The sequence below is a fragment of the Poecilia formosa genome, unplaced genomic scaffold, assembly GCF_000485575.1.
Source record: "Poecilia formosa unplaced genomic scaffold, Poecilia_formosa-5.1.2 Scaffold1, whole genome shotgun sequence".
Lineage (NCBI taxonomy): Eukaryota > Metazoa > Chordata > Actinopteri > Cyprinodontiformes > Poeciliidae > Poecilia > Poecilia formosa.
In genome coordinates, this window is record NW_006799940.1 from 5,475,515 (window position 1) to 5,502,846 (window position 27,332).

General features: G+C 39.2%; 3 protein-coding genes across 4 annotated transcripts in view; 2 read left to right on the forward strand and 1 right to left on the reverse strand.

Moving 5' to 3' along the window:
* The first annotated feature begins 231 nt into the window (after window positions 1–231).
* On the forward strand, window positions 232–9,581 carry nr2e1 (nuclear receptor subfamily 2, group E, member 1). The gene is made up of 9 exons (XM_007546878.2): window positions 232–892; window positions 3,204–3,349; window positions 4,028–4,115; window positions 5,040–5,275; window positions 5,722–5,868; window positions 6,976–7,072; window positions 7,179–7,328; window positions 7,482–7,587; window positions 8,656–9,581. The coding sequence occupies exons 1-9, from the start codon at window positions 832–834 to the stop codon at window positions 8,816–8,818; spliced, it is 1,194 nt and encodes a 397-aa protein (XP_007546940.1). The 5' UTR covers window positions 232–831; the 3' UTR covers window positions 8,819–9,581.
* A 1,358-nt stretch (window positions 9,582–10,939) lies between these two features.
* On the reverse strand, window positions 10,940–23,910 carry snx3 (sorting nexin 3). Of its 2 annotated transcripts, none has more exons than XM_007546890.2 (4): window positions 23,703–23,910; window positions 14,916–15,011; window positions 14,041–14,165; window positions 10,940–11,736 (listed from the first exon to the last, which is right to left on the reverse strand). In XM_007546890.2, exons 1-4 carry the CDS (start codon window positions 23,862–23,864, stop codon window positions 11,631–11,633), a joined length of 489 nt encoding a protein of 162 aa, XP_007546952.1. In that variant the 5' UTR covers window positions 23,865–23,910; the 3' UTR covers window positions 10,940–11,630. The 2 variants fall into 2 exon arrangements, with proteins under 2 accessions (XP_007546952.1, XP_016524769.1); XM_016669283.1 differs by lacking the exon at window positions 23,703–23,910 and adding an exon at window positions 15,686–15,919.
* Window positions 23,911–24,209: 299 nt separating this feature from the next.
* afg1lb (AFG1 like ATPase b) overlaps window positions 24,210–27,332 on the forward strand; it is a 31,498-nt gene continuing 28,375 nt past the window's right edge. Inside the window, exons 1-3 of the mRNA XM_007546911.2 lie at window positions 24,210–24,418; window positions 25,168–25,302; window positions 25,411–25,706. Coding sequence (XP_007546973.1) covers window positions 25,188–25,302; window positions 25,411–25,706 — 411 coding nt within the window. The 5' untranslated portion in view covers window positions 24,210–24,418; window positions 25,168–25,187. The remainder of the gene's footprint in view (window positions 24,419–25,167; window positions 25,303–25,410; window positions 25,707–27,332) is intronic.

The following is a 27,332-nucleotide window of genomic DNA, read 5'->3' on the forward strand; positions in this document are numbered from 1 at the left end:
TATATATACTCTTGTTATTTCGAAAAGTGTAATTTTTGTATTAATTTAGAACTTCTACAAGAAAAATACTAACATGTCTCATAAAAGTATTTGAAAAAAAAAAACTTATGCGGCGTCTTTTCAGCCATGGAACTTTGCATCCCTATCCTTTCCACACACACGCATGTAAACAAACACACACACACACACAAACACCCTCACACTCCCGGTGACGTCAGGTTGGAGTTTAGCGTAGAAAGCCAAGTGGATGGAGGAAGTGGAGCTCTCCACCCTCCAGCCTCCCCCTGGCACTTCTCATAAATATTACCGACGCTTATTCGAGGGGAACTCGCAGCACAAAGTCACGTCGTGTCCCGGTGTGTTTAACACATTTTCACCCCTGATTTTAGCCCAAAATTTGCCTTTTTTTTTTTTTTTTTTTTATCCGTTTCTCTAGCGGCTTCAGCGCCCCGTCGGATCCTCCGCAGGCGGTGGTTTCTTTCCTTCGCACACATTCAACTTTACGCGCCGGGTTGGTGCGCACCGACCTGCCGGAGCAGCGCTGCTGCCTGTCACCGATACCCGGTTGCGTCTCTCCTGCATGCCGGAGCTCCAGTCCGGCTGTAATGAAGGCAAAGGGTGCCGAGATAAAACTCGGGCGCTGAGTTTTCATTTGGAGCTCTGAAACGAAGCCTGCGACTCAGACAAGTTGGTAACTGGACTTTTTATCCGCTGAAGAGCAAAACACACCGCTTCTACTTCAACAGTTTTCTTGTTGTACTCCTAAAGTAAAATATTTAAAAATAAGGGGGAACATTTTCCTTGAGAGTCTGTAGAAAGACGTGAACATACATGATGAGCAAACCCGCCGGTTCAACAAGTGGCTGTTTGGATATTCTGAACGTCAAATCAAGTAAGTTTCTCTCATCCATTTCTCGATGTTCCTCAAATATATTCAGCCGTCTAAGCAAGGCCTTTCTCGGACTTGATTGAAAAAAATAAAATAAAATAAGCAATAAACTTTTTTGCGCGTATAATTTACAGCTTTTAAGCAATAATTTTGTCTTTTTCAGATAGTTATGTGTGATCTATTTTATTTAGATGTGTTGTTTGTCACACGCAAGGTGTCTTCTTGTGTTTCGTAAAGAAATAGACCAAGATAGAAATAATTCAAAGGAGGATTATGCACCACACTCGATGACACTTGTTGCCTGTGTCATGTAAGTTCTTCCGACGTAAAAAATTAAATTAAATTAAATTAAAATAAAAACGCAACAAACTAAGGCAACTTTATTTTTGCTACGTATTTAATTTTGATCAAAAATCCTCCGACTTAACTTTGCTTTAACTAATTTCTTATATTCTCTAATTTATACATTTAAAATGTCCTAAAACGACTTTAATATTTTGCAGTTACTTAACCTTAAATATTGTGATTGTATTAGAGCGGTATATTTACGGTTCTTTGTCTCTTTTTTTTTCTTTTTTCTTTTTTTTGCGCTCCGGAACTTTTCTAAACATCTCTGCACAAGGCCCCAAAAAAGTGCAAATATTAAACGTCTGATCTTTAGAAACACCAAATGAAATATATTTCCTCAACAAATTTTAACAACTTTCTGTCAAATTCACATGTAATGGTATTTATTTTTATTTAGTTGTTTGTGGCTTCATCACATCAAAATCTGTGACGCTAAGTTGTTGCTTCGGTGTTTCCCTTTCCCCCAAATGTTGTGATTGTATTAGAAACTTAACTTTCTGCAGCTACTCAACATGTTTTTAAATTAGTGTTTAAATGTAATTTGGAATCGCTTCCTCCTCACTACGCCAAATGTCATATTGTCTAGAAATACAGTCTCCTTTTTATTAGCAGCTCTCAGTCATGATGGTGATTACGTTAATAAAATATGCCATATATTTTCAGGCAATTAATGCGCACAATGGACCCGCACTGGACCCCCACGGTGGGAAACTAAACCTTCTTTCCACAACAAAAATTCGTCACCGATTCGTTTAAATCGACAATCAAATTCCGCTGTTTATTATTTGTCGTCGATTTTTAACGACTTTTTTTTAAAGTAGTTTTAAAAAAAGTGAATTTAATTAAATTCAAACATTTAGTCAAGTTTCCCTCCAATGCATGCAAAGAAAAACAATAATATTTTCATTCACATTTTTTCCTCTTGCACATTTTAAGAACCATTTGATAAGTAAGAACCAGATGCTAATTTGCTTCTCTATTTTTACATATATATATATATATTTTTTTTTAAAGAATCCTTTTCATGTAACATTTAAAATCACATTCCTATATGCTGTAAGGTAAGTTGGTTGTGTCCCATAGACCAATATTCCCCACGGCCTTCTGATTCTGAATAAACAGCCAATTGAAGTCGTATAACTCTCCCCTGAAGTCATTGTCTTTGCTGCCGAGTAGTTATTCCCATGCTACCCTTTTTGACGGGTCACTGGTGAATCAATGAGCAGGTGGCAAAACGTCAGTGTAATTACATAGTCGGCTTTTCCCTCCAGAGCGAGAGGGGGTAGGGGGAAGCTCCCTCATATGCATACAAATATAGTTCTTTTTCAACAGATTTGAATACAAAATCTTCACCAAAAAAAAAAATCAAATTTTTTTTTATCTACACTGGGCTCGATTTACATACACTTCATTTGAGTTGGTGAAACGAGTTGGTGCGCATTATTCTCGCAGTGCAGTGTCACTCCCTAATCCTGGGGCCTATAGACCTGCGGGATAAAGCAGCTGTCGAGTCCCATTATGAAGTGGAGTTGGCAGCTTGTCGAGATCCAGGCAGTCAGACGAGGTTCAATGGGGGAAAATCATTAAGTTAACACTTTCCCCTAATGTCTCCATTGTGCGCCCTCGAGCTATTGTCTTAGGGAGCTCAGATATGACGCTTCCCACCGGACTTTATTCCCGAAATATGCTCCAGTGAATTCCCATGGTCATGGTTGGGTGAAGAAAGGGCCGTGCGTCCATGTTTGCCCGAAAAATAAATCTTTCGCTCGACAATTTATCCGTTGCTCCAGAGTCATTTACAAAGTTAATGTCACCGCAGATCGTGCAAGTTTGAATCATATTACTGTACAAACTCAAAAGCGTGGATAAACCACCACGATTTGCCACCATATTTCATTCATTTACTTCGGTCTTGACTGAATCTCGATTTTGAATGCTGTCCAACTGACATTCTGGCATCTCCAAGGTCGGATTCTGGACATCCCATGCAAAGTGTGCGGCGATCGCAGCTCAGGAAAACACTACGGTGTTTACGCATGCGACGGCTGTTCGGGATTCTTCAAGAGGAGCATCCGGAGGAACCGAACCTATGTGTGCAAGTCGGGCTCACAGGTGAGTAGGGGAGGTGAGGGGAAGTTCTCAGAATAGCTTGAGTTGCTAATTTCAAACAGTGTGTGCTATTCAAACTATTTGAATAGTTGATTGGATTTTTTTTTTCCATGCAAGAAAGAAAAATACGGACTCGCGGCAGCGGTTGTACATATTTTTTCTATTGCAATAAATTGTTATGCAACTTTTTCTCCAAACATGAATACTGATATACATGAATACTGGTTCCTTTTAGAAAAAAAAAAATATGAGCACTGAATGCTCATATTACGTACGGAGCTTTCTGTGTCTCACTCCCTTTTTTTTTTTTTTTTTGGTCGCTGTGTTAAATCTTCCTTGATGAGCCTAATTGTGTCATGCCTGCACCATTAAGTACTGGCCTAAACACAGCGCAGCTCTAATATATCAGGTGTAATCCAATCTAATGTGATGATTCCCAGTCGAGGATTTAAGGCGGCAGAGGGCGGGATCGAGTACTTATCCATGTGGGATGAGGCCGCACTAGAGCCGCAGGGGAGCGGGGTCCATAACTGCAAGATAATAGCGCGATCTTTTACCTGGAGATTTGCCTCCCAGGAGGATAATAGCAGGAGGATTTCGTTTTAACCCTCTTTTTTTCTTGTTTTCTTCTTCCCTCCCGCGCCCCCTTCCGCCCCTCTTTTCCTTGTTGTCTCTGTGCAGGGTGGCTGTCCCGTTGACAAAACTCACAGGAACCAATGCCGAGCGTGTCGTTTGAAAAAGTGTCTGGAAGTGAACATGAATAAAGACGGTAAATGGGCTTGATTTAATTATGGCTCTGACTATAGACACGCCATGCTGTGGCGTTTGGTTCCGAGGTGGAAAAGTTTATTAAGGCTGTTAATGAAAGCTGCAAAGAAGCTGATAATTACCTGCTATTTGCTTGTTTTCAAGGGAACGTTGGTTGCAGCGTGGTGCAGCTTTCAATATAAGTTAATTGCTTGGACTTGTTTGTTTCACTGGCGCATCCGATGGGGGATGAAGGGAGGCTGTGCCCCTCCCTGCACATTTGTATTTGACAGTCTTGCGAATGTTCTTTATTAATACAAATATAAGACTTTATTTATGCACTTATGTGCAAAGTTTGTTTCCTCTCTAACTTTGCTAACTTTGAAGTCTTTTTTCAGAACAGCTTTTAGATTTTAATATTTCAAATGGCATAAATTAAAAAAAAATCTAATTTTTAAAGTTTGGTAAATGTACTGGTGTCAAATGAGCATGGACAATTTCAATAGTTACATCTCTGTTAACATTTTTAGCGACCGTTTAATCTTTTCTGCTGCTTGTGCCTGAGCTGGCGTACCGCTTCTATGCACACTGCAACTGTTTGCAAATAAAACTAAAAACAATTATTGCACACTTCCATATAAACCTTGAGCTGTCTTTCTAAATCCACCAAATGTGCATTGAAACTCTGATGATGGGCTCTGTTGGGTAATGGGCATTAACAGGAAGTGGCACCCCACATAAAATTCTGCTTAAAGCCACATGCAGCCCTGGACCATGCACTGACTCCCAAGTGGAACTTGATTATTTGTTTTGTTTTAGTTTTTAACTTTACACCTATGTAAAAAAAAGAGCCACATTTGCAGATTAGATTTTCTTAAAAGAAGGCAGTTCGCTCTTTCAGAAACCATTCCTTGAACTCCGTGTGTCCGCTGTCCCACTTTTGCAGCCGTCCAGCATGAAAGGGGGCCCCGGACGTCCACCATCCGCAAACAAGTCGCCCTTTATTTCCGGGGCCACAAAGAGGTGAACGGCTCCTCGACCCACTTCCCGGGATCTTCGCTGCCCGGGCCTCCCTTCTTCACCACGGTCACGCAGCTGGAGCCCCACAACCTGGAGATGAGCTCAGTAGCAACCACGCCAGAAAGACAGGCGATCGTGGGTTTAGCACAACCCACCCCCAAGGTACGATGTTCTGAAATGTACTCTAGAATATTATTATTTCTTTTATTATTATTATTTACTAAAACTTTAATGTTTCTTTATCAAAGAAATGAGCTGAAATAATATTAAGAGATTTAAAAAGCCTAGAAAACCCCTTGAAAAGAACACACACTCAGGTTTGATGATGCTGTTTTAGTTGCTCCAAATAAGATTTTTATTTTTTTCTACAGAGGTTAGAAGCTGAAATTCTTGTCCCGATTTAGCATCCTGTAAGAAGCACAAATCCGCCAATTAGATTTTTCTCTCCCAGTCCAGCACAAGAAACACTAATGATTATAAAATCACGTGCCGGTGCTTGGAATTTGATCTTTGCAGCTCGCTGTTCTCTAAACTGTGATTCACTAAGGCTTTTGACACGTGTTTGTTTGTTTTTTTGTTTGTTTGTTTTTATGTCTCGCGTCCTGCAGTATCCCCATGAAGTCAGTGGCACCCCCATGTATTTATACGAGGTGGCCACGGAGTCCGTGTGCGAGTCCGCAGCGCGCCTCCTCTTCATGAGCATCAAGTGGGCCAAAAGCGTCCCCGCATTCTCCACCCTGCCTCTGTCTGATCAGGTAAACTTTAAATTCGTGACCTGCATCGAATTTTGTCTCTATAAACCCAAAATCTAAGTAAGAACACGTGAAAAGATTAAGCATTTAACGTTTATAGGGGTGTAATTTGAATGTTATATATCTATTTGGCTATATAATTCAACACCTCACAATGTACGCCTTTAGAATCTATCGTTTCTTTTTCGCAATATTACCAAAACAATAAATAATGGAAGAACTAAGTTAGTAAGGCAGCAACTAAAGGCCGTAAGAATCACAGGTTGTCTTATGAAGTTGGAGAAAGCAACCAAAGAGCAAACACTGGAACAGAGAGGAACAAACAGCAGAAAGTCACATGTATATACTAGAGGCAGAAGCAAAAATACAAAATTATTAAGCAAGACTTTTATTATTATTATTATTATCATTATTATTATTATTATTATTATTATTATTATTAATCAACTACAGTTCTCTTGCTCCAAAAACAGTTAACAAACATCAAATGTGAATGTTTAAGAAATCAAAAGTAAGGTTTTAGCATTCTTAGTAGAATATCTATCTGAGGCCAGTTATTGGACAAATAATACTAATAATGTTCTTTAAAAAAAAAAAAAAAGCTAAAAGATAATTGTCACCATTCGATTTGCTGTACCAGATAATGCCAAAACAGGATAATATGGTCCAAATACTCAAATTGACTAAATTTCACAGTGCTGTGTGTGTGTATTAAGGCTGTGTAAAGTAGCTGATGGATGCTGTTGAGCCCTCAGCGGTGTGGTGTGGTGAAGCTCCTGCAGTTAATCTCTTCAGTGTCTGTGGGCTGACATTATGCTCTGTCAATTCACACATCATTTGTTCTCATTTATTTATTTATTTACTTCGATTATATCACAGTTCCTCAGCTACATGAGTAAGCTCAGAAAGTGTTTTGAAGCCATAATGATGTCACAAAAATGTAACTGAATGTATCCGGTGAGTTAGAGAAACACCAACAGTCAAAAGCTTTTTTTTTTTTTTTTTTTTTTTTTTTTTTTTTAGGTAAAAAAAATAGAAGCACAATCTAATAAAAAATGTCAAAAATGGACAAATATTCATGCTGGCTTAAACAAACCAATCATTTTCCAGCTGATCCTGTTGGAGGACGCCTGGAGGGAGCTGTTTGTTCTGGGCATCGCTCAGTGGGCAATTCCTGTGGACTCCACGACTCTCCTTGCTGTCTCTGGTACGTAAAATCCTAAAATCCTTCTATGAGCAGACAGTGTGCGACTGCTTGGTGCTGCATTCTTTTCCCACATGGCGACACACTTGTCTCTCATTTCCATCAACAGGGATGAACACAGAAAACACAGAATCTCAGCGGATGAACAAGATCATGTCTGAGATCCAGGCACTTCAGGAGGTGGTGACCAGATTCCGACAGATGCGGCTGGACGCGACGGAGTTCGCGTGTTTAAAATGCATCGTGACGTTCAAAGCAGGTGTGTAGTTGTCAGCTTCCTAAAAAAAATAAATAAATAAAAAATACTACAAGTTGCTACCTGAAACTATCAGACAAAATCAAAGGGGTTGGCTCAATCTTGAGCGACCTCAGCTTAATCCGTTCCATGAACCTAAACAGACTATGTTTACAGTTCCTACCCAAGGCAGCACTGAATTAAGGAGTTTCCGCAATGCCAGCGCCATTGCTGCACTACAAGATGAAGCACAGCTCACACTCAACAGCTACATCCACACCAGGTATGTGAAAAAGAGACAGACATTACATTGCAAAAATATTTCCTTCTGATGGATGGTGATATTTGTGGAAAAAAACTAATGACAAGAAAAATAGACCTAAAAATTAGTACTTTTAGTACTTTTAGTGTCATTCTATTTTATTAACCCAATGCAATTATTTTAAAACAAAACTGGAAAACTGCTTAAAAATTCATTTGCGATCATATCTATTTTTAAAAACCTTAGTCTGCTCTCCGTCATTTTTAGCATAGGTTGCTGAGAGCCATTGCAGAGCGTCCAAAGAGTCAGTTGTGGCTCTGATGCCGCAGGTCACAGACCCCTGAAACAGAAACTCAACCTCAGTTCATTTGGATGGAGAACCTGCAAAAAATAAAACAAAATAAAATACAGTATCTCTTCATATTTTGATTCATTATCCTAAAACATGAATACATGCTGACCTCAACAATTCCCTTGAAGCTTTGGCTGTCTGCTTAGGATCGCTGTCTTGATGGGAAGTGAACTCTGACCTCAGTGTGAAGTCAGAGCAGCCTCAACCTGTTTTATTTAATGTGGATCGCTGTGTATTTAGATCCATCCAGCTTCCCTGCTTTTTTCTGAAGGATTCCTCAGTATGATGCCGCCACCACCAAATCTCAGTGTGGTTGATGTGTTCAGAATAATTTGCAGTCCCATTTTTCCCACCACAAAAGCATTTTATATGTTGACCTAAATGGTTTAATTTGACCACAACGCCTTTGTCCACATACGCCTTTCTCCCCTTGTTATCTTGTAGCAAACTGCAGGTGAGATTTTCATAGACAGACTGTCTGGTCACCCATTTGTAGAGTGCAATAATATTACTTCTTCTTGTTCTACATTTCCACAAGCTATAAATACAGCTGTTCTGCCTTCACAGATCACCACAGGTTAGAATCTAATCCATCCGAGCCTGTCTGTCATTACTTGTATTATGCAGAATTAACTTCAACCTGATGCATCTTGGTCTTAACTGGTTGTTCTTTCTTAGTGTTATACTAAACAGAACATGTATAAAAGGTGGTTTTAGAACCCTTTTCTCCATTTCAGGTACCCAACTCAGCCCTGCCGCTTCGGGAAGCTTCTGCTGCTCCTCCCGGCACTCCGCTCCGTCAGCCCCTCCACCATAGAGGAAGTGTTCTTCAAAAAGACCATCGGGAACGTTCCCATCACAAGGCTTCTGTCCGACATGTACAAATCAAGTGATATATGAACTATCTGACTGTCCAGAGGCGTGAAAAAGGACTAAGACATCCACCCAGGTCTGGACAGAAGGTCAACTCAACGTAGGTGCAGCAGACGCGGGTTGAAGTTTTCACGGAGCACAAAGTCTTTTTAGGCCTGTAGGCTCCACACTGAAGTAAAGACTCCCAACACAGTCGGATCGCCTATTAACAGTTGCACTAGTTAAGGATTAGGCTCAGAAAATTGCAGTTTACAGTATTTAAATGTCGCCTTAAGACTCTAAAAGAGCGCCTGCCAAGTCCATTTTTAAACAGAAATGCTGTACATTACGATGTCTTTCGAGTGTCTTTGAGACCAATGAGCTTGATGACCAATTTAATCTTGTAATTGCTGTGTTCAGTCCCAGTGGAGGAAACCAAAAAGATGCCCCAACAGTGAGAGGGCCCCGGGTCGCTGTTCCACAATCCAGTGCTGAAACCAAATGCACAAAAAGGGGGCAACGACGAAGAAAATAGACTTTGACGTGAAAACTGTTGCTGTAAAATTATTCGAGGAAGTCATTGCAGAGGCTGCTGTCCCATCCGTCGGTGTGTCCTGCTTTCAGACGCAGCAGCATTTCAAAAATGTCTTTAGGTTGATTTTGTGACGACAGACACTAACATTGGATAAAATAATATTCAGCACTTGGAAATGTTCTTTTGTGGCCTGTGTTCTTTTGAGTTTGCTGTAAATATCCTGAGTTATAACTATTTAGAGTTGTAACAAAGAGAATAAAAGAGGTGAAGACTGAACTCAGCTGGTTTCATACGTCAGATACCAGGAAACAGCAGCAGTTGAAGCTTTTTCGTCTTGTTGCTCCTCCTACACTTGATTATTTTGACCCTTGAAACGACCAAGATACAAAACATACAACTAACAATGCATGACATATCCATTTAATGACATGTCACAATTCAGTATCCTATTACACTGCTCGACACACCAACAGATCAATGCATTTCATCAACTTTCAAGATCTGTCCTGAATATTTATGCAAACAAAAAAAAAATCTTCTGGAGTCAATAAGAGCTGATAAATTTGAATTGAATGCAAAATGTTTCTAATGCAAGAGTAAAACAGGCCCAAATGTGTGTAAGCAGCCTCACTAAAGGCGTAGGCAAAATTTGTAGCTGCTCAAAGGGAAAGCCAAAGGTTTTCTGGTGAAATGAGACAAAACCAGTGTTTGGTGAAGAAATGGTGAGGCTTTCATGCCAAGTAACACTGTGGAAACTTCCAGGCATGGCTATGGTGGTATCATGCTGAGGAATTGCTTCATTAGTACTGGTATATTTCACTGGGAGAAATAACGAACATAGAGAACAAATGGTCATAATTCTTCAACCTTAAAACTTGGGTTTAGCAAACGTGCCAAAAGTTTTTCTTTTTTAATAGAGAAAAGACTCAACATTAAGTTTCTGGAAAGTCTGAGATCTAAACCTTATTGATATTTTAAACACTAGGAAACAAACTCTGCTACTTAAGAGAAATATGAAGCCAGAATTATTTCAGAGTTATTGATGGCTGATCAAATCCTTTAGTTTTCCTGCAACTTTGCCATAAGAGAATTGCACAACTATTTTTAGAGGTGCATGTTTATTTTTGAGCATGAGGGAAAAAAAAAAAAGGTGAGCCATAATGAAGCCCTACAATATGCACATAAGTGATATTTTAGAAGTTACTGGAATTGCGTGTTTAAAGTTCCTTAAAGTCTAAACTTAGTCAAAATGGTTCGTAAGAATCAATAAAAGTGTAAAACGATGTTCATGGTGAGGATAAGTGCTCCGTTATTGAGACTTGAATCCAGCCAAATTGGTAGAATTTATGAATTACATTATAAACATGTATTGATTTAACAGCCATTTTACCTGCACACTAAAATCATTTGACAATAAAAAGCCTTGCAACAGCTGTGCATCATTTGAGCAGACAATTCAAACACTTCACACAAAATGTACCTCTCCTTCTCCAATAAAAACCCTTTGAACAGCCACCACTTCTTAACAAAATTGCATCAAGATTAATTTATTAAACGATAATACAATTTGACGGTTGGTGCGACTGCATGCAAGCACGATGTGGCTCGGACGACAAAATGCACTTTGGCGCGGAGACATTTCACCTGTTTTATTGGAAAAATTTTTCAAAATAAACAAAAATGGCACAGCAGTATACAAATCTCAAAATGCATATTGCCAGTAGAAATACTGCAGTTCTCCCTCTGTGTAAACTGCATGCTAGAAAAAACATGGTGATCATCGGGTTGGTGCTGGTGGACACGATGCGCACAGACACACACATGCATCCTTTTTAAGACAACAACTAAGTGTGGCTTGAAAGTCGAGGTCCGTCGAATATGTGCGAGCGTGTGTGTGTGTGTGTGTGTGCTGGTTATGGAGAGCAATGAGCCAGTCGTTGATGGAGGATGGTGTGGGACATTACACGAGTGTTGCATACAAAGAAGTTTCATTCAACAGTAACATATGAAGGAATATATTCAGGACAAGGCTAAATGATAAATATATAATATATTTTTGTTAGTGGCATCTTTAGACATGAAGAAAAAATATCCGTGAATCACTTTAGACCACAGCTGTGTATAGAACATTCTTGACTTCATTTGGAAGGTCAAAACAGACATTAATCAGTGATTAGCAATTAAACTTACATAGGCAAGAAATAATATCTTAGACATTGTAGGAAAGAAGAAAGCGTCGCCAAAAAGTTTGAGAGACATTTGGAGCAGTGAAGAGAAGCTTTTGGTTGTAGGGCCAAGCAGAGCCATGATTTATTTAATTTTCTCTCAGGCTTGTCTGATTTTGGATGGGGTGTAGTTCTTGTCCACAAACTCGTCCTGTAGAAACATGTGTAGGCAGCGTTCGTTCTGAGCTAGAGGGTGTCCGGCCACTCTGAAAAGAATCGCAAGAGAGATCGTTTTACTCCCATTGAGAGAAGGGCACAGTTATAGGAGACTGAACTGGTCGAGAATGAAAATAATTAGGAATCATTTGAATGGCACTGATAAAAAGCTTGTTGTTTGTGCATCGTTTGCAAAAAGAAAAAAAAATAGTCAGGAAAATCTATTTAAGGTGAAATAATGAATTTGGTAGGGTCAAGGCCATGTAATTCACTGGAACTCGATGGTCAGATGCACTTTATGATTTATGTAGCTGATGAAAAATTTCAGCAAGAAAAGAAAAAAGATGCATACGCTGGGTGACACCATTTATATATATATATTTTTTTACAATGAACAGTATTTTACAAGCCAAACAGTTTTCGAAATACCTCTCATTAAATTGGTCAACGTAATTTCCACTTCAACACCGGTAACAAAATAAAGGTGCATCACAAATTAGAATATCATTGAAAAGGTAAACTAAAAGTAACTAATTCCATTTTAAAAAGTAATTAAAAAGTCGAGTCAAGTGTTTATTTTCTTATTTTGACAGCGGCTTATCGCAAATGTAATGCAAGTGATACATGTTCCAGAAAATGTGATTTTCATTGTATTGCGACATCTGAAGCTTCCAACCTCAGCTAAGGAGAAAGAGAACTTGACTGGAAGAAATTAAAATTTAACGCAACTCCTTTACCCGTTTCACAACATTTCACTCTAGACAGAATCATGCAAGTGCCAATGTAAAGAAATTACATTTCTAAAAATAAAAAATAAAACAAGGAATAATCTCCAAGATCTCCATTAAGAATTTAGTTCACTGCAAATGTTCACCCAAATAAATGTCATTTATTTGTCTGCTCAAATTACAAACAAAAACGTTTGTTTTGTTTGCTTTTGATTGAAAGACAATCAAAAGCAGAGAATTCAAATCAAAGTCAGCAATTATTACAACCGGTTTGCTATAAATTCTTGTTTTTAATGCCATTTCCTTTTTAAGAGCCAATCTGACATCAGGTTTCCTTGAAGGCCCGCTGAGATGACGCACAGCAGCATAACGAGAACGGACCAGTGCACCTGAGACCCTTAAACATGACATTCTTTAAAATGCTAAATCACTCGGAGCAGATCAACACGATAACATTGCACACATGGACTCATCTTAACCCCTGATGGGGAAACATTTGCAGAGAGATGAAACGGCACAGAACGATTTTCAGGTCAAGTACCAGAGAAATGACTGGGAAGGAATTAAAAAAAAAAAAAAAAAAGAAAAAAAAAAAGTAAAAAACCGATCTTGCCTGAACGGATTCTGCTTAGTGAATATGGAAACATTGGCCCAGAGGACAAGAGCAACGAGGATGTTAAACGTAAAAGCCTTTTCAAAGGGGAGATTCGAGCTCTTCTCTCTTACCTGAAGTATAAATTATGTTTAACTGGCGTAATCAAAAAGTGATCGTTCTCCTCTCTCCTCCCTCTTACTTGTTCCACGGCAACAATCATCTTTAGCATTTCAAAAGAATTACTCTTCACAATGCTCTCAATCACAGACTGAACAATGTTGGCCAGTAATACATCTGAACAATAATATGATCAACAGCAGTGCTTCATTTACAGGAAGCAAAGACGGGAGGATGGAGGGGTATAAATCCTAATTACCAAATCATCTTCCTCTACTTTAACATATTTGTGGTTTCTAATTTTCTCAACTGTCTTTACGAGCTTAATATTCCGACAGGAAACACTGGTGCATTTGCACATGAAACAAAGATAATGGCCAAGTCTGCTATCACGGCAAATGATTACAATCACACTGTAACTTTTATTGTTCGGCGTCTGAAAACGAGGACATGCTGGATCAAAAATAAGCAGAGGTGTACACACCATCCCGGGGAACCACGCGCTGTAATTTGAGCTGCAATTAACATAAATTACACATCAACAACAAAACAAATGTGTGAAGAAAAAAAAATGATGTTGTGGGGGTGCACACGCAAGTCCTCTTTTGGTTTTCTTGTCCTTCGCAAGATAATTATAAGAGAATTAAGAAGGATAGCGGGAAAAAGGCCAACCTGTCTCCAAGGGTTCAGTTTGTTAACAATATGAAGAGAAGTGAAAAAGTTGCATGTAGTTATCACACAAAATGTTTCATTGTTCTGCAAAGTTCAAGTACCACCTCAGCTCAGGAAGGAGCTGCAAATAACTGCAGCTGCACAGAACAACTTGTGAAGACTAAATCATTTTAACTTCAAAGCAAGATTAAGAAAAAAAAAAAAGAGAAAAATGAAGACTTAAGAGATATGGACAGACTTACTTGTTGAGAAACTGCTCCAGACCCTGCCTCCGCTCCTCGATGAAAGAGTCATCAAATATGCCATCGTCTCCTCTGAATGGAAGCTGCCTGAAAAGAGCTTTTCCAGGGAGAGGTGGTACGACCACCTTAAAAAAAATTTTTTTAAAAAACAGCCAGAGTTAAAACAGTTACACAAGGCTCCATCAGTTCAATGCTTTAAATTAATGAGTCCAAGACAGCATGATCCGATTCAATATGCTTATAAGAACTTTTCCGAGTCCTCAATCTAAAGCTAAGTTCACAAAGTAGCTGATTGTGACCCAGACTGGTTTTATTTTATTTTTTCACACAGTCTACAAGGCCAAATTCTGACTTTTCACTCCCCGAAAAAAAAAAAATCATATTTGTGCCACTTTCAAAGGTGAAACCAAATCTGATACGTGTCCAATTTTTTTTTCAAAGCATCTGCAGTTTGAACGGTCATGTTGCACTGACATGAGAGGTTGAATACGAAGCCAGAGGCTTAAATTCAGATATTAACAATGGTCAAAATTCACATTCATGAAATTGTGAAAGACGTTTGAGTCACTGTAGCGGATCAAGTCACAATCCCATCACTGCAATATGTGACGTCAACATTCTTCTTCCACACGTGCGGGTCGCTTTGAGGTGGTGGCGTTTAATTAGGTGTTTTTTTTAAAACCCTAATTGCAGCACAAAATTGAAATTTAGCATCAAGACCTAGTGTGTGAACCTAGCCTAAAACTTTTAATATCAAACCCACTCAAGGGTTCAAAACCTCATTTTCTTTCTCATTCTCCTCCATGGTAGGTATGATCAACATTACAGTCTGTTGGCTCTACAGCCGTAAAGATGAACTTGTATGGAAAGCTTACCTTGCTTTCTCTCTCCAGCTCCGCTCTGAGCCACTCAAAGTCGCTGTATCGTCTCCGCACACAGGACTCCTTTAGCTTGAAGATGGGAAGGTTGGTCTGAGGACAAACACAAGCAGAACGGTCACATTTTAAAACACTTATTCCGATACCCGTTTCCTTAGAAGGCTTCCTGATGTAGGAATTCAACTTTAAAAGTGGGACGCTTTTTGCCAACTTAACCTCAAAATCCAATATGGCTACCCTAAGACTACACATATAGAAGGCTGCAATAGTAACATTTGTTTGGATCCTCATTAAATGAGCAGTTGATGTGTTGCTACATTATACGTAATTCCTTAGTGGCTTGTTTAGCTAAGTGTAAAGATCAAGGTCATTTAGCGCAACTTCTTACTTTCCATTTTACAAGTGGAACATCTTTAATTTCTAATCATTCACAGATTCAATTTTTAAAAAAGGGAAAGGTAAATGGGATGCAGCTTAGTCCGTAGTTACGAATATCTAGTGACGGCAAGACAGCCCTTATTGATTAAACTATAATTAGCCTAAATTAATTTAGGGTAAAAGACACTAGCAAGGTAGGCCTGGGTAGAGAACACTAGACGAGACAAAAAGACAACAGAAATGTTGGGTTGAACTTTGGGGGGCAATGGCATGATTGGGAGAAAAACATGGCTGGGTAAGGACAAAAAGAAGTAGGAAAAAAAAAACGAATGAATTCAACTAAATTTAAACTGGACTCAAGGGGAACAGAAAACAAAAGTTCAACTTACATTTCCAACAATCTTTTGCTCACCAAGGTCTTTTTTCCACTCAGAAAGCATACCGGGTTTGTGTGTGTGTGTATTCATGTATGTGAATCCACACGTGTGCGCGTAATTCAAAGTTGCTGTTGACAAGCACTTGAGAGTGAATTTCGAATTAAAAGAGGGAGATGTTTCGACATTGACAGGAGTAGTGAAGCAAACAGCAAATTACAGCACAATGCCAAAGCTCTTCACTAGTCCTGGAGGTACATGGCCATCCTGTGACAATGTACAAACAAGAAGGGAGTGAATGAGCATTTCATGGGCAGGCCACATTTACAGAAGGTCAGAATTCAGGGGAAAGGGGAGAATCACAAAAGCGAAGCAACTGAGCAAGTAGGTGCAGAATGAATGCAGCGCGAGCAGCAGCCTGATCGATGGGCAGGCAACTGTGACTGTGTGCAGCAAGCGAGATGGAGAGTTAACGGTTGAACAAAAGGGAATAGAGGGTACATGTGGTCATAAAGGAAGAGCAAGGGAGCTGGAGAGGCTGGGAGCTGCATCTGCTCAGTGCAAGACTAATTGAGGAGGAGGCAGAGCAGAAGTGGCCTTTTCGCACTCATGGTTTCTCCTTTTAGCACTTTAGCTCCTTATTTCTCTCGATCTGCAAAATAAGTCATCCTTGCGTCACGTAAAACTCCTCTTGTGGAGTTTTAATAAAGAAAATTAAACCTAATTGAATGGCACATTAATGGTAAATCTTGTCGGACATTTTGTGAAATTTTTAATCTTTAATCCAGACTTGGAGTGGTAAAAAGCAGCCCCTCGTTCTATGCTTTGCTTTGCACAGTTGGTCAGGAGTGAGGACCCTTGGTTCTCATTTCCTGAAGGCAAGAACTCTGTTGAAGTTCAAATTTAATCGCTCACATTTGGCCATGACGCACATCGTGCACCAGATTGATCCTGCGAAGAGAAGTGCCGTTCATGTCGATTCAATATTTGGAAGCATGACCAACAAATGGCTTCATTCCCTGCCATTGCTCAACCACAGTCATTGCAGACTACAATTCTAAAGCAGCGCTGAAAATTGGCATCCTTGTTCACAACTCCTCCTGTTTGCTGATTGGCCCAGTTGAATTTCAACCAGAGAAAATAAGTTCAAAGAAAGTTTTAATTTGTAACAAATAAGTTTCTTTTTTTTTTATTTCTCATTTATGCCTCATTTCTTGTTGGTGTATAACAAAAAAAAACAAAAAAAAACTGTATGCTTACAGTATGGTATAATGTGAAAACGTTCCATGGCTATAATCACTTTTGCAATCCACTATATGTTCATCAGTACTATGTCCGAGTTTCAGGACAGTTCTTATTTATTTACACACACAAAACTTCACTTTAAGGTAATGCATGCCAGCCATATTTGATACTTTCTTTGGATTACTCATTTTAAAAAAAAATCATCAAGTTCTTGAGTTTCAACTGTAAATGACCTAGAATCCTCAGTGTCTCCAGAGGGTTTCCAAGAGTACAGTAAAGCAAAAAGGTTAAAGTGACAGTCGCATAAAGCAGACCATTTCTACATGCTGATTAAAAGCTCTGCCACTCCCACTTTCCCACAGAGTTTTTCTAAAACTCCCCACGTCTCAAAAAGCCTTGCCTCTCACTTCAAGTTCTCTCCAGGTAAAGCCATCAATGAGGGCCTCGCTCCTCCTCCTCCTCCTCCTCCTCCTTCTCAGGTCACAGGAGAAGTGGATTATCATAGCTTTATCGCCCCAGTGCTCTAGCATTAACTCTGCACTGCTCTCACCGTGGTCCGTCCCCGCTGCGTCGTGTTACTTCACAGCGTGGAGTGCCACGAAGTTAATCCCCTCCACAACAGATCACAGTTACAGGTAATCTGCCACCGCCGTGACTCTAATCCCATCATGTGCACACAGGAAAACACTTGACCAAACACAAGCGCACACTGACATTTGTAAAGTATGCATGAGATGATGTGCATGATTTGACCAGTGGCTTTGTCGACAATGTAAATGCAAAGGTTTGCAGCCTATTTGTGAGGAAGCTGAAACCAACCCATGCCAAGACAATGGTGGCAGCTGTGAAAGTGGAAGTTACGGAAGTCACCTGGACTTTCGGTTCCCTCACCCCCTCAAACCCAGTGATTAAGAGATTGGCCTTTCGGGACAAGGGGAGGGATGAAAACGACAGAGCTGAAATCTGAGAGGTCTCACTCTCTTTTTCTCTTGCTTGCACAAAACGCTCAGAAAGAGGCGGTGCGTGAGAGTGCCGAGAGTCAAAGATCAGGTTTCCCTGGCCTCTGTTCTCTTCACGGCTGGTTAGAGGTTAGAGCGCGGCTGTCTCAACTTACTGGCCTCCGTACCGATCGGAACACGGAACCAGCCCACCGCCGTTCAGGTTTTAGCATTTCAGTGACCGTGTAAAACATCACACTCGGCCTCTTCGAGTTGCAAGGGAAAGAGGAAAAAAAAAAAGGAAAGGAAACTACGAAAACCAGCCGTTTCCAAAGAGAGAAACACGAGAGGTCATATTTAAAAGCAAAATATATAAGAGGAGCGCGTTCTAAAAAAAGAAGCAGAAAGCTAGCTGTATCTCTGTCAAAGTAGATCTCCTAGCTTCACTTTCAATTATGGGCGTACAAGGTGCAATCTGTGCTCCATAGGAAGAGCATGTGAATCATAATGTGTGGGACACAATGCCTTGGGCTCATTGAAACCGGCCTGAAAAGAGGCAGAACCCTTAAAAAACAGCGCGGCGCTGAAAGAAAGGGGGAGAGTGGACAAAGATCACTCATCTCCAGAGAGAACAGTTCAAGGCCACCATGCATTAGCTTTTAGCAGGATGGATTAAGTCAAGTTTGAAAGTGCGCATCCTAAACCTTCCCCGTGCGCCCCCCTCTTCTCCCCTCCCATATAGTCCCCCTTTCAGAATAATGGCATTAAAAATGGCAACATAATACCATCTCATTGCATCATATTCCAAAATGGGAAAAAAAAAAAAGAGGCTGTGAACAAAAGCGTTGGGGCAACGGGTCTTTTGCTCTCGTCGCTACGTGTACTCTCTCACTCGTTCCCTCGCTTGCCGGCCCCTGTGGCCTGACAGCCTACCCTCTCTCCGACTCGCCTATCTGGCAAAAAGCTGCTTTGTTGCCATAGTATCAACTCCCACTTTTGATACTGTCATTTCAAGTAGGATATGGTAGCCTTGATACAATATGTTCCCTATTTCCATTAAAATAGTTGTCGAAGAGGATGCTGTAGACTTTGGATTACACTTGACTGTGCCTGACAAGCCCCCCCTCACCCCTCCACCTCCTCCGCACACACACACTCCCTGTCTCTCCCCATTTTATTAATGACCAAAGGCCCCCACCCCAGAACTCAAATGAAAAAGAGGGGGGGGAAGGAGAGAGGAGAAGCTATGGGAGAAGAGGAGGGGTAGAAGACCGAGTGAGAGACAGAGCTATAAGAGCCCTTTTATGTACTCTTATCCATAAACAAAGTGAGATCCCAAAGTCCGCTTCCCTGAATGGATGAGATGGGAACCAACTAAAAAAAAAAAAAAAGAAATTTTGGTAACACCCATCACCCCTTCCTCCGCTTCGTACACCCACATCCCAGCTCCAACCTGCGGTTTGCTGTGGGTCCAAACAAAAATACACTCTGTTGCTTGGGAAGCTCCTCCAGAGAGCCAGCAACCAAAAGACACCATTAACACTGAAGAACATGGCAGAATTCATAGAATTCAGCAGAGTAACTCTTTCCATTACAGGCATCAAAAATTGGGGGCAAAAATACAGATATTATTGCTCATGAACCGTTATGAAAAGTTCATTTAAAATTATGAGATGTAAAAGTGGATGAAATTGGAGTAGTAGTTTAAGTTCACTGCTATGCCGTGACAAGAAGAAAAAATAAATATTTAATAAATAATAATAATTAATAAATGTCAATTTAACATTTGAAACATTTTTTAAAAAATCCAGGTGTACTCGTACCATTTTTTTATTTTTTATTTTTAACTGCTCTCAATTTTCCATGAGACTGAAAATGTATGGTTTAAAAAGTTTAGAAAAGTTCAGGAAAACAGGTAATTTTCTAGAAGTAACTTTGCTTTCCTATCTGGAAAAAATAAAAAAAATAAGATCTGGTTTGTTGATTTAAATCACCAGTTTGAAATCAGTAGACAAGTGGCTGAACAACATTCCTCAATGTTACTGCAAATATGCATCTAATCACATGATAACCCAAGCCAAACACCGAGATATAAGCCAAAAGGACAAACTGACAATATTTTACATAGATGCAAAACAAACCTGACAGCTTAATGATAGTTATTGTCAGACATGGGTCAGTTACCACTATCAAAGTTTTAAAATGCTTCAAAACCAATAAAATGTTGACTATGATTGTTTCCACAGTTTAAATGGAGGAAAAAAAAAAAAAGATGCCAGAGAAAGTACCAGGCTGAGTTTTCTCAAGCTGCCCCTTCTTAACACGTTGCTGAGAACTGCGAGTCAGCTTGCTGAAACAGGACCACTACACGTTTTCTCCTCTTGCAAAGAAATTAATCTGTTTGGAAATATTTCTAGTAACAAAAAAACACAGTCATGAGGTGTGTGTTTTTCTGTGGCAGCGCCATTGTCCAAGTAAAGCTGTTAAGCTACAAGCAGCTGTTTGCTAAGCAGCCCACTGAAGGCTAGCTACCTGAGAAAATATGAGCTAATTTAAGCTTATTATACTTGTGTTATGCTATAAAGAGCACAACAGGTTGTCTATTCTATGTAATAACCAGAAGGAAACTAATGTTTATTTTTTGCTAAAACGTTTGTTTATACTACATCCTTTACCGAGTAGTTCCTACAACACTACAGTCCTTCTATTCGACTGCATCACACCGTGAGAAAGTCGTACATGCCTGGTTATTTTTGATGTTTACATTATTACTCCAAACAACAGTAACCATGCAATTAAATAGGCAAATGACTGCACACAGCTGGGAGAGGAACGGGATAGGAGCGGATGAGATGAAGGCTGCTGGAGAGGGGTGGCTTTCTGCCCTCCCATGGGTAGGGGGTGAGGATGGGGAGTAAAAGCTCCAGCTCCCCCACATCCCCAGACCATGGCCCGTTTCATTCTTCTCTTTTCTCAATGAGGGGATTAAGCAAGACTCTGTCAGTGCGGCCACAAGGACTCTCTCAATTTCGGGGTGACTATCAGGACAGTGGTGAGAACAGGAAAAACAGTTAATAGAAGAAACTGTATATCCTAGCAGAGGATGCTGCTGCTGTGGTAGTCTAAAAGAAATCAGACGAAAAATGGAAGAAAGTAAAGAAGCAAGAAAGTACAAAAGAAATACTATGCATTCCTGGCTAGGGCATTGTGGCTAACGCTCTTAAAATGCTGGAGATGGAGTGAAAGTGTCTCCAAAGAAAGCTAAAGAAAGGAGAAGGAGAGAAGCAAAGCTAAGTTGACACCACGTTTATTGAAAAGTGAGAGATGCGCCGCTTCTTCTGTGGTTTTATGCAAAGGAGGGTCACACAGGGCTATGAGGTGCACAATAATGCTGATTACACGCATATGCTAATTATAACACGCTAATCAAGTACAGTAGCCTTATATTGGAGGCTAATGCCTGCAGACAGCTTCCATCCCCTTAAATTCATTTCTTTAAGAAACAGTGGAAGCTATAAAACAGTTGAAGGCTGGTAGCCAATCTAAACGCTTCAGGTCACTAACTACAGGGGTGTCAGTCAACTGAAATGACAAGCTAGAGATAAAAGATGAGGCAATCAGACGAGTCTTGTGACTGCCAAAGAGTTTTACACTAGCAGTAAAAAAAAAATAAAAATATGAAATGTGAAACCGTCAAGATTAAACGCAAATCAGCAACAAGAAATGTCTTTCATTTGCAGAAAATGGTTTAATAGCTGAAACAGTCGTATTTTGTCTCTCAGACATAAATATTTGTCTTAGTAAAGTTTAACGAGGCCTGTAGCCTACATTAAATTAAAACAGGCTATTTAATTTTAAAATTTGGATAAGCAGTTGAGAAAAAAAAAAAGAAGCTTTTTTCAGAGTCGTTTCTGCTGAAGATTTTAACAAAAGCACAATGTCTGTCATTTTTGACACCACTTAGTCCAGGGCTAGAACTTTTAGGATATGCTGTTGCCATCGCAATGTAGGTTGCTGCCCTCATTTTCCTCATTGCTCATTTCTGTTAATCATCAAACCATTAAAGTAGATGGTGATGGATGAGGGCAGGAAAGATCTCCTGTAGCAGTCTGTATTACTGCTACAGTAATAGCAGAGGCTTTGGAGAAGCCTCAGAGTGTCTGACAAAAAACACACTGCTGTAGTCAGACAGTCCCATGAAGAAGATGGTCAGAGTTGGCCATAATTGTCTTGATTTTATGTAAAATCCACCATCATCGCCATAGGTCAAAAGCCAACCGACTCCAACTAGTGTGGACTGCTTTGGTCTGGGTCACCAGGAGGTCACCACATTTGCAGTCAACGTTTCGCAGGAACATTTTTTAAAAGATGAATTTCCCTTAGAACTGCCTTAGGCATTTCTAGCATAGTTTCAAAAATGTGTCAGAAACATTGTTGAGAGAATTAGGTCCATTTGACATAATAGCGATAGGACCAATTTTCAGTTTTAGCCTATTTTCCACTTCATAGGAGACAGACGAGGCATAGAATGCTTTATTTCCTCCTGTGGCCCAACTTCTTCACAGTTCGACATGTGCATTTAAACATGGTATGCTGCTTTTGCTTTGACGTCATCTCAAACCAATTAGTCCACGCCTTTGAATTGTATGTTTTCTGTGATCAACGTCCTAACTTCACCATGTAGTATTTCCCTTAGCGCAAAGGGCTACCATAAAATTTCTGAATATCGCATTTGTAAAACAAATGAAGACAAATGGAAGGAAAGAACTTCTCCGCAAGTTTGACAACGGAGTTGCAGGAAGGAAATGCGTAGTAGGAGGTATGGAAAAAAGTGGAGAATCTGTCAGCAAGCTGCATCCTGTTTGTAAGCGCAAGAGGAACTGACTTCACCAATCAAAGCCACCAAATTCAATAGTGATTAGCACTGCAAAGTGCTAATCACTTGGACGAATGTGTTTGTTACCTAATCTGTCCAAGACTTTGTGTAATACTTAATTAGTTAGACCTAGGCAGAGAAATGATGTGCCGAGTCTTTTTCATGAAATACTTTTAAGGGTATTCAAACTGAACATCAGTCACGTAGACCACTTAGTGCGACTATAATTGTTATCTATTTATTGCAGTCATCATGGGGTGTGCCTTGAGTTCCACTCAAGCACGAGTCAAGTTTATGATGAGATTTTGTGGCGGTGTTTTTTTATTTCAAAACATTATTTTACTGCTACTAATTACAGATATAAACCTTGTGTTAAGAATAACAGCGCTGAACTCTAGAGAAATTGAACAAAAGCAAACATTTCACTTCACTATCTGAGTAGGTAGAATGTTTCTATAAATGAAACTGAAATATTAACTTAACTATTAACTGTTTTAATGAAGAGAACGTGTAAAATCAGTTTCTAGAAGCTCCAGATCTAAGACTCTGTGTTTTTCTTTGACTAGTTTTATTTTTAGATCGGTGCTTTATGAGCTTCCCTCTGCAGACGAGCGAATTCAGGTTTCATTTCAGTTTTCATATTGTCCAATCTTGCTTATATTTTAAAATATTTTTTAAAACTTCGGATGTACGCTAACCCTAGCTAACAGTGCCTAGCATTGCGTAATTAAGGTAATATCTGATAAACCCAGAAGCCACACAAATATTGCTAACAACCAAACACTTTTTATTCAAAAATAATACCAAGGTATGCAATTACTTTTGAACTAAGTGTAAACATTCACGATTTTTCCTCGATGACAACACTGATGTCAATTATTTATAACTTTGACTAAAAGGAAAAGCCAGGTCAGCTAGCTTGTGCAGCTAGCTAACAAGCTAACGTCACTAGCACTTGTTAATGCAGCCTCACCTTCAGCCTGACTTCGTACGTCGTATATCTGCCTCTCCCAACCCCGACAGTCTCAGGATTGCTCACATCAATCTCTAGAAAATTACTCGGGGGTCCATACGCGTCATTTAGGTTTTGGGGCTTAGTGTACAGCCTTCTCGTATCAGCTATAGCATCAGCCATTTCTCCCTGTCCTCCCAATCAGCTAGGGATACTGTCAAGGCAGCCGCAACACGGATATGTACTTAATGTTTCGGTTCTTCAAAATAAAATACCTGGAACATAGTACTTCCTTCTACTTAAACAATTTATTGGGATAAAACTTGGAAAAGTTTTATTATATATATAATATCACTAAATGTTTAGGTTTCTGACATTATTTATGTTCAATTACTATTTTAGTATATTAAATATCTGCTATGTGCTTTTATGTTGAATGTGCGTTACGTAAATTCTGCTACACTCTAACAGATTGTACTTCCGATCAGCTGAGGTTCAGCTGACGAAGCTCAACCACTTGTTTGAAGCTCTGCTTGTTTACGACTCGCCAGCGGGATTGTTGGTTTAATTAATCATTGTCATCATTAGTAGACAGAAGACAAAAATGTCCAGTTTGATTATTTTATAACTAACTGGAATATTAAACTTTGTGTTTAAATACTTATGCCAAAGCATTGACTGTAGTCAATGTTTTGGTTCTACTCACTTCAACGATAGACCGATGCATTAGTCACTCAGTAAGTAGTTTTATTATGAAATACTTTTTTTTTTTACTCTTCCTTGAATAATTTCTTGGATGGCAACTTTTCACTTGAGTTAAAATTATTCAAGTGAATTTTAAGTAATTTTAATAGTTGTGTATGCAGTTGTATGCAACTTGCATACAACTGTATGCAAGCTGTGCAAAAACGTGCATACAGTTTTTGCACAACAGTATGCAAAAACCTGCGTACAGTTTATGAACATGTATTGAAATTAAAATTGAATTAAACAACTTCAAGATGAAAACATTAATCTTTCCTGGAAATATTACTAAAACTCAAACTTCATAATTTTCATAAGGTACAATGATAGCATTTTTTTTTCACTTGGGCTTTCTGAAATCCTGAAATGCTACTGAAATTTACAATTTAATACAGGAAGTTGAACTTGCTGGAAAAACAATAAAGATCTAGTATATCTTTTTATCTTCTTCTTTTAGGACCACCTAAAAGAACAACAGGTTCCTCTTACAATAGTTGTAAAACGAACCTTTTAAAGTCATAAACATAAAATTATTTATTAGGTGGACAATATAAATGAAATAAATTATTTTTATATTTTTCATACATAATATGAATCTGATAATAATAGTAATTTACTCAATAGTAATTTGCTAAATTTATTTTTATAATATAGTTATCTTTTGATTTTTTTTAATCCGTTGTATTTATTAATTTATTTTTTGACAATGTTACAAGATACAGTGTTATGTGTCTCAATAAAGTTGCAGCGCTTTGAAGCATCATGGCGTCCTACATGGTTCCAGCCGTCGCTAAGTCCTCTGCAGTGTTTTTGTTGACAAAACGAGCTCAATCTGTAAATAAAATCTGCCGTCTTCCACGGAGTGTCACCGCAGAAGGTAAGAGTTCAGTTGGTAATTTCTAAAATGTTTAATGGGCTTGTTTTTGATGTCTGTACAAACTTATAAACATTGTAAAGTTATTAATGCAGTCACTGTACTTTGAAGGTCCCAGGTGTTGGGGGTTTTTCTGTCTCTCCGTGTCGTCCCGCTTCTCCTCCTCGGACACTTCAGCTACAGATCTTCGTGGCTCCGGTGACATTGTGGATCACTTTGAGCGGCTTGTGCAAAGTGGCTCCCTAAAGAAGGACGCTCAGCAGAAATATGTTCTCCAGCGGCTGGCTCTATTGCAGCAAACCTTAAAGACTTACACTAACAGGAAGTACCTGAACCCTCTATCAACACAACACTACAAAGATCACAGCAGGCAACCTCAAAATGATGATGCCACAACAACCAAAACGGTAATTTAACTGTATTGCTGTTATGTGTGTCAGATTTACAGCTGAGCATAACAATTTCATAATATGAGTTAAATTATTTACTGCATTAACACAGTACATATAGGGACAATAATTATTGTCTGTGCATAATAGTATTTATTGCAGAACCATGGTGCTGCTCCTTTTAATTTAGTAAGATGCTTCTTATAAAATCACATTTGAATAGTATTTCATACAGTGAGACAAGTAACAAGCAGTTTGTTGGGTTATATCAACAATCATCAAATTCAATAAATTTCAAATATTCCTCTTCTCTACAACTTCTCTCCTCATCCAGCTACTATCAATGAAATTGTATAACAGCAATATGCCTAAAAGGTCAATGTAACTATATAGAAGCAGCATGCTTACTCACCAGTCTCCATTCAGTTTCCATGGTAACCAAATGTTATACTGGCTGATTGGTGGAGGTAGTCCATAGTACTATTACAGGACATCTTGAAGCAGATGCACTGCGTCTCTGTTTGGATAGAAGAGCAGATGTGTTGCTTTTGAGATGGTTATGAGCAAAAACACTGCAGTTGTACACACTGGGTCTTTGAAGACTTTTTAATCAATGCTATTGTCCAGGAGACAAACATGGCAAGTCTTAAATTTTGGTAGACCCTGAACAGGCCCTGCCTGTCACAGGACGAGCAAATGAACCTAAGATGCACATCCTCCCATAGTTCAATGCTATTTGGAATGCCAGTCGCCTTTTTAATGTGGTTTAATGGAGATTTAGAAACTGGGTGTCCTCAAATAAATTATGCACATATAAAAGATTAGCACTTCCAAGGAACAGAATACAAACATGTATCTCTATTTCATTTTTGTTAAGATTATTTGAAGTTTATCCATTATTTGATACAAAATTTCAAAAATACAGCGTTAATATACTGCTCTAGAACGTGTACATCATGTTAAAGTCAGCATCCCACATCTTGATTTGACAGCCTTTCCTCTACCTTGTGTGGTTTTGTCTTATCCACAGCCCTCTTCAAGTGACGCCTCTAGTTTAACTGTGGATGTTCTGGATGTTTGCTTAAAGTCAGTGTGACAAATAAAATATCCATCTTGAGCATTCTAAGCAAAAACATTAAGGTTTGGGTCAGAGTTGACAAGTATTTGTAACTCTAAAGTTACCCTAGATCTTGAAGTTGCTACTACATTGGCTCTCTGCCACAATTCTGAGCTTTGTTGAATTTAGCATAGGCCAGGTAAACTACTAAATGCAAAGGAAAACCTGTTCTAACCTGTTCTTCTTTTAGAAATTCTTTGGAGCAATAAGATATGAAAAGGTATAATGTCTGTGCTCTGTAGGAAATGACACTAAAGCCAAATGCTTTTAAAGAAAATCAGAGAGTGAGTCTGTATGTCGAGGGTTTTAAAAGCGGGACAGATTTCCTTTGAGAACTTCAGTTTAGACAACTGATGTTTTAAAAGTTGGGAGAACTACAGTTGACTGCACTGTATTCCAGTGATGGCCATGGGGTTCAGGTCAAAGGAAGGGTAGGGGTCTGGGAAGTTTATTGTGCGTGTGAGTTATGAGCGGCATAATGCAGGGGGTTGTTGTTGTTTTTAGGTCAGAGGAGCTGACTGTCTCCT

Bases quoted from the DNA above. Each gene is read 5' to 3' on its own strand.
- nr2e1 (XM_007546878.2), top strand. From the start codon at position 832: ATGATGAGCAAACCCGCCGGTTCAACAAGTGGCTGTTTGGATATTCTG. The intron at 5,276-5,721 runs GTACGATGTTCT...CGCGTCCTGCAG, and splicing joins TAGCACAACCCACCCCCAAG to TATCCCCATGAAGTCAGTGG. The intron at 7,588-8,655 runs GTATGTGAAAAA...TCTCCATTTCAG, and splicing joins AACAGCTACATCCACACCAG to GTACCCAACTCAGCCCTGCC.
- snx3 (XM_007546890.2), bottom strand. From the start codon at position 23,864: ATGGCTGATGCTATAGCTGATACGAGAAGGCTGTACACTAAGCCCCAA. The intron at 15,012-23,702 runs GTGAGGCTGCAT...GTTTGTCCTCAG, and splicing joins CGTACGAAGTCAGGCTGAAG to ACCAACCTTCCCATCTTCAA. The intron at 14,166-14,915 runs GTAAGCTTTCCA...ATTTTTTTTAAG, and splicing joins AGCTGGAGAGAGAAAGCAAG to GTGGTCGTACCACCTCTCCC.